Source organism: Arachis duranensis, chromosome 10, assembly GCF_000817695.3.
Source record: "Arachis duranensis cultivar V14167 chromosome 10, aradu.V14167.gnm2.J7QH, whole genome shotgun sequence".
NCBI lineage: Eukaryota > Viridiplantae > Streptophyta > Magnoliopsida > Fabales > Fabaceae > Arachis > Arachis duranensis.
Window position 1 is genome coordinate 38412527 of NC_029781.3, and position 7335 is coordinate 38419861.

The 7335-nt window shown below is 35.4% G+C and overlaps 1 protein-coding gene across 1 annotated transcript; it reads right to left on the bottom strand.

Annotated features, from left to right (window-relative positions):
* LOC107469766 (cyclin-dependent kinase inhibitor 7) lies at nucleotides 1-1174 on the bottom strand (the record flags this gene model as incomplete). Its single annotated transcript, XM_016089138.3, is given in 4 exon segments — nucleotides 1-63; nucleotides 218-379; nucleotides 512-570; nucleotides 772-1174. Coding segments are annotated over 4 exon segments (620 nt in total), but the record flags the coding sequence as incomplete, so codon positions are not given.
* Nucleotides 1175-7335: the final 6161 nt, after the last annotated feature.

Consider the following 7335-nt stretch of genomic DNA (forward strand, 5'->3'; position numbering starts at 1 on the left):
TGTAAACGAACCCACTGGTACCGACCCTCCAACGGCATATCTGCAACAATATCAAAGTTGTACCTACACGCAAAGCAAAGTTGTTAGTTAGTTAGGGTTCGATTCTTTCTGGCAACTGCTAGAGTGCGACCTCGCTTACATTCCTTATCCTGCACACTCACAAAAATAGAAAGAAAAAACAACAGCACTATATTACATTATCACTCCCAGTACTTACTTCTCAGCGAACCGTTTTTGTTCGTACTTCTCAGCCATTGCGAAGAACTCTTCAATCTCCACCTCTGGCACCTTCTCCTTCTTCGCTGCCGTAGATTTTTGCTCATGCTGCCTCACCACAGCCGCCGATTCTTCCGAGTCTCCACACTGCTCACTCAACAAACTAGAAAACCGAAAACGCAGAAGAAAAAAAATGTAGGTAGTGCTGTTTGAATAATGTAGCTATATTTTTCGTTTGAGAGAATAATAGAACGTGTAAGCGGAGAAAGAGGACTAAGAATAAAAACTTGAGAACCTGCTGGATTTGAAATTGTGGAACGTTGAGTCCACAGTTACGAAACCCTTGGTCTGAACCTGAAGGATCACATGAATTCGCCAATGTTATTCTCAATAAATTAAATTTTAAAAAAAATTAAGTACGTTAACAATTTGAAAGTTGAAACTGCAAAATTGAACAATTTGTGGCTTAACGAAGATTATAACAGAAATTGAAAAAGTAACTGAAGAATGCGAAAACGAAAGCGTATCACAGAAGCAGAATTTCGAAAACCGAACCTCCAGATCTAACGGCGTCGTGTCGAGCTCCTTCGCGACTTCAAAGGCGGAGCTACAGAAAGAGCGCGGAGAGCGATCTGAGCAGAATTCGAAGGAAACAACCGTGCCGGAGGAATTGAGCGAACCTTCCGGCGACACGGTGACGTCGTTGAACCTAGCCGCGGCGAGAGAATAACCGAAGCTAGGAAGACGCTGGCGGTGCGGCGCATCCGAAGTAGAGGTTAACAAAAACTCATACGAAGTGGTGGTCTTCCTTTTCTTAGAAACATTATCTTCGCTGGAAGAAGAAGCTTCCATGGCAGAAGCTAACGGTACACAGCGTTTACAATCGCTCATTGTCTTCTTCCACACGCTCTCTTTCTCTTCCTCTTTCTCTTTCTAATTTTGCTATTTTGAGTAGAGAGAGAGTGTGAGAGTGGGGGTTTGAGTGAGCTTAAAAAGAGGATGATCGCAAAGGAATATTGATGAGCGCACTGATTAGTTGGACGGTTGAGATTGAATTTAATAAATCAACAGTGGGACCCTTTTTCCCCTACTCCCCTTGGATCAACAACAGGAGAGGGTTAGGGGTAAAACGTCATCGTTACGACCATGACTTGCCAGCGATAGTGCTGGCTGTATATTATAGTGCCAATTTGTGCCTCTATGCTATGGTATCGAAGAATTTTAATTTATTTTTTGCCCCATAGCCCCTACTAGTGGGGCCCACAGTGCCAATTGTCCATTCTACTAAAACGTAATTCCCTGTGCCGTTTTTCAACATCCCATGTGAAACGCTTCTTTCACTAATCACTAGTAGTAGTACCCCCGAGGCCCCAAATAAAGCTCTTTCTTTATTATCTTAATAGTAGTAATAATTCTTTCTATTTTATACAAGATATTTTTTTTTTAAATAATTTTTATAGCTTTAGTACACGAGAATTATTTACAAATAATTATTAAATTATAATTGATTTTATGTTTCTATATAATATAAAATGTATACATATATATTTATATATACAACCAAGCCTAATATCAATACAAGTTAAAGAACTTTTATCGTATAAACATTCACATTTAACTTGTACATTCCTTTACATGCAGTGGCTGAAGTATTTGAGGATGCATTATCCATTTTCTTATCACTGTGGGCTGTGACCATCCAGTATGCCTGAATCATTGACATTGATTTAAAAATTAGTTCATCATCTTTCATTTCTTCGATCTAAAAGTACTTTTTGTTCCGTGTGCTAACCAAATTCGAGATGCCACTGTGATCAAAATTTTCACCATGTCGCTATCAAAGAAGTAAAAGCTCTCTTTTTGCATAGTTAGTTATTTTTAGAAGTTTGTTAATCCACTTTAAAGTTCAATAAATTCATGTGCTCTCATTCAGGGTTTTGGATATACTTTAGGAAGGAGCTAACTAGGTAACAATAATACATGATAAATGTACATAATTATTGACATGGGATTACTTGCCTTGTTTGAAAAGTTTTTCTTTCTTTTATTGGCTCAAATCGGAATATGCATGCACTTTTGAGGAAAAGTCATAATAAAAGGAGAGAGTAAAATAAGAAATCCCAGAATTGAATCTCTATACCGATTTAAAAGTAACTATTTGATTATTATAAGTTTATAACGCACGCTTTTAGTTAAGGTTATTCAATATGAAAATTATTATGTGAATAAGTTTATTTATTCTTAGAATGGTAGGATGATAAGTGCAAGAATAAATAGTCATGCTTGATATAAAGTATACTTTTAAAGTTCATTTCCATGCTATATATGGAAGTGGATTTTTCCGTAGTTTAATTATTCGATTAGTTTCTATATAGTTTTACTGAATTTTTATTAGAATTTTATATTTTTTTTTATTGAATTCTTATATTATATCAAATTTTGTAATTAAGTTCATATTATGACAAAAATATTAAAATTAATAAAATATTTTATTAAACAAAATGAATATACCTAATACTTAACTGAATATTTTACATAGTTTAAAAGAATATTCCATTAATTTCAGTATTTTTATTACAGTAGGGACTTAATTATAAAATCTGATAAAGTATAAGAGTCTAAATAAAAAATAATATTAAAAAATAATTGATCAAAATAAAAATTTATCTTTAAACCATATAAATAATTTTAGTCATGTTGACGGTCATGTCGTTAGTATTGTAAACAAAGTAACTCGATTATTTGATTAAAATTAAACGGATTCAATTTAATTTAGTATCCAACAAGTAATCGGATACAATTTTATTATATTTGTTCTTATTTATATCGGATATCAAATTCAGTCTTGTGAAAATCGATCCAATCTGAATACCCGGTTATCCTGTATATTTAATTAAAAAATATAATTTGTTGCATTAATTTTTTTATGTCAATTTATAGTTAAAAATGTTATTTATACATTAAAATTAGTTACTAAAATCAGTCACAAATGTATTTATGTTGTTTCATTTGATTTTTGATAATCTCGATAGGATTTTTCGACAATGTATCGAATCAAATTTGTATCAAAGACCAAACATGGGGGAGGTCGGAACAGAAGAAGGTCGAGTGGTGCAACCCGATCCTCAAAAAAACGTGGTCCTATTGATATTCTATCGGAAGCTGAACCACCCAACCTTCAACGAGTCCGACCTGCAACCTCAAAGGTATGTACTTAACGATATCTGTCGCAACTGTTTTCATCTTGTACTTGCAATTTTTTATTTTTTATTCTAATATATTGCCATCAAAGCCATCCCAGAAAGGAACTTCCTCTCAATTTGCTAATATCAACAATATTTTTTATCGAGGAGTGGATCAGTCAGTTCGTGCTGAAACAAAATTTCTTCAACCTATTCAGATTACTCAGACTTTTAGTCCATATACTCAATCTTAGATAGTAAACTACTCTCTCATTGCCATCTTCGTCCCTTTGGGTCAGCATGCCCTCTAGAGTTGTTTCTGGCACAGCTATATATAACCTTAGTGGTCGACCTTGCTTAATGATAGCAAGAATATATATCAGTTCAGAATTCTACAAAATAATTCCGTTATTAGTATAATCCAAACCGATAATCAATCTTCGAATCAAATTAAATTTGGTGTTGTCACAAGTACAAACCCCAATGAAAATTAACCGAAGTATTTAAATTTCGGGTCGTCTTACAAGGAATTGCAATGAAGTGGTCAATTATTGGCTATGAGGATGCAAAGGGGTTTGATTCTATAATTGGCAAGAAAATAAATGGCAACAAAAGGAAATTGAACTAGCAATTAAAGGACTTGATTGATAAAGGTACAAAAAAGAAAAGGGGCAAGAAAAGTAAATCAAGCAAGCAATTAAAGAAAGCAAGTAATAAAGAGAGACATTCTTGGCAAGGGTTGAGAATGTAGACTCTCTTTCCTAGTCATACAATGATTAATTCATCTTATTTAATCAACTCTAATAAATGGAAGAAGGTATCATGTTAACTTCACATAGGGAGAACGTCAAATAAGAGTAGTTAATCATATCACAATAATAAACAAGAATTTATCTTATTACCTCATCCCGGACGATAGAAGAAGGTATCATATTATCCTCACACTCCAAGAAAGTCTAATAAGACTAGCTAATCTCAATCTATAAGTCCTAATCACTTACTAATTAAATTAGTAAGAGATTAGAGTCAATGGAAATCATATTAACTAACACTCTAGATCACCAACATAAGTTGGGTATCTATGACTCAAGATTGCCTAATTACTCTTTTCAAGCCAAGAATGCGCAAGATCTACTCTAACATCCTACCAAGCATTTTGTCAAACACTTGGAAGGCATAAAAGGAAAGCATAGTAAAAGTACAAGAAATATAAATCTACCAACTACAAATTGCAAGGGAAGCAAATCAACAACTCAAATCATCAATAGAAGAACATCAACATCAAATTTCATTAAAAGAGATCCAAATCCAACATGAGTGCATGAGCATAAAAGAGGCATGAAAGTAAAATTAACAAGAGAATCAAGAAGAATTGAAGTATTAGAACAAGAGATTGTGAAGGAAACAAGATGAAATCAAGTAATCAAATCTAGATCCAAAAGAAATTAACCTAATCCTAACCTAATTCTAGAGAAAAGAGGGAGCACATCTCTCTAGAAAACTAACTAAAGCCTCATCATGACTCACTAAGTACTCCCCCTTTGTTTAAGCTTGAATTCTGCATGAAATAGCATCAGGAATGGGTTGGATTTGGACCTGGGCAGCTCAGAAATTGCCCCCAGCGTTTTCACTTTAACGAGGTCACATGCGAGCAGTGACGCGTACGCGTGGTTCAAGCGTACGAGTCGCTTGGCATTTTTCCATCTACGCGTACGCGTTGCCATGCGACATCATATCTACGCGTGCGCGTCTATTGCGCGTGCGCGTCAGTGGTGCACTCCAAATCCTTGTTTTTTCCATGAGTTCTCCACTTTGCATACTTTTCTCTTCACTCCTTTGATCAATCCCTAGCCTTTTCAACATGAATTCACTAACAAACACATCAAGGCATCTAGTAGAATCAAAGGTGAATAAAATTTATCAATTAAAGGCCTAAAAAGCATGTTTTTACACTTAAGCACAAATTTAGGGAGAATTACAAAACCATGCTATTTCATTGAATAAATGTGGGAAAAGGTGATAAAATCCCCCCAAAATAAGCACAAGATAAACCAAAAAATTGGGGTTTATCACTTAATAGCTGCCAAGATCGATGGTGAAGTCAAATACTGCTTAATTTGGTCGAATGCTTGTTGGTGTTCCTCTTCCCATTTGAATTCTTCTCCCTATTTCAATTTCAACAAAGGAGTAAATATCCTTGTTTTTCTTGACAGGTTGAAACATCGACGAAAACTCACTTTACCTAAGAAATATTGAAGTTTTTTCTTGTTTTTGGGAGGTTATGAGTCAAAAATAGCTTTGCACTTGTTAGTATTGACAACAATTCCTTTTTTCTGCACAATGAATCCAAAAAGTTTCCTACAGAGTTTCCTGCAGATACACTAAGCACATTTTAATGAGCTCATTTTGAGTTGATAATATCCCATTCGTTTAAAAGCAATCTCTAAATTTTCTAAATGAGATTCTTTCAATTCCGACATTACTACTATATCATCAATGTAAATTTCCATAAACTTACCAATAAAATCATGGAAAATGGTGTGCAAAATTAGAACTCGCACAACTGAACCAGCATGTGCATTGGGTCGTCCAAGTAATACCTCAGGTGAGTGAGAATCGATGATGACCAGAATCCACTCCCCATATAAAATGAATCGTTCTTTGACAAGCGCACCAAATATCGTCAAGTAATAACCCACTAGGAGTGGGATCAAATCCCACAGAGATTGATCGATTGAGCAATTTTAATTAATGGGTTAATTAGTCAAGCTAATTAAGAGTGATTGTTGCAAACAGAATTCTAAATCAACAGAAATGTAAATGGCTCAAAATTAAAGAAAAGTAATAAAGTGCAAAAAAATAAATAGCAAGAATGTAAAGTGCTGAAACATAAATGACTGAAATATAAATGGGAATGGGGAATAACAGAAATTAAAGAAAAGCTATAAAGAATAGGAAAGATAAGAATAGGGAAAATTCATTGGGATTAGGAGATGTTGCTCTCTTTGGATTAAATTCAGCTCTTCTCATCTTCAATCATGAAACTCATTGACTTCTTGGCAATCATGATTGATTGAACCCCAATCTCTTCGTGATTCAATCTCTCGAATCTTGATAATCAGCCAATTCCTTGGTCTAATTGCTCATGAAGAGAGATATGCTTGGTCCCTGATTATACCACACATCCTCATAGATCCAAATAGTAGGTGGATTATATGTCACCATATCCAATCCCAAAACCCAGATCTACTCAAGTGTGAGAAGGGATTTCAAGCATGGTTTCATGTTTCCTTTTCCAAGGTTCCCATGAAACCCATTTTGCATTCAACATCTTTCCCAAGATTATTGAACACTAGCATGAAGAACGAAATTCCTTCTAGCAAATCAAAAAGAAGATGAAAAGAAGAAGAAATTCACTATCATTAATCCATCAAGTACAACAGAGCTCCCTCTCCCAATGAGAGGAAGTTTAGCTACTCATAGCTTAGAGAAAAGTGGAAGAGATGAAGTGAAGTGTAAAAGTAAAACTAACTTGCTAATCCAATTGCCCTTTTCAGTACTTCTAGGGATTATTTATACTACTCCTATCACTAAAATTAAGAAAATACAAAAGGGAAAAGAAAATTACAGCTGGAAGGAAAAGGAAAAACTCATAAAATGTGGCCCATATGCTTGGTGTGTGGCTGGTGCTTGAGTAGCGTGCCACGCCTAGCTTCTCATCTTGGCTTGGCGTGCCACACTTGGCTTGCAAGTGGCACACCTTTTCCATCAACCACCCTGGCATGCCACGCCTTCGAGCCCAAGTGGCACGCTCAGGACCTTCTCATTTGCATAGTTAGCATGGCGTGCCACGCCTTTGAGCTCAAGTGGCACGCCTAGGCTCTTCTCTTTTGCTCTTCTTCTCTGGAACCTTGAACTAGTGTGGCACGCCCAGGTC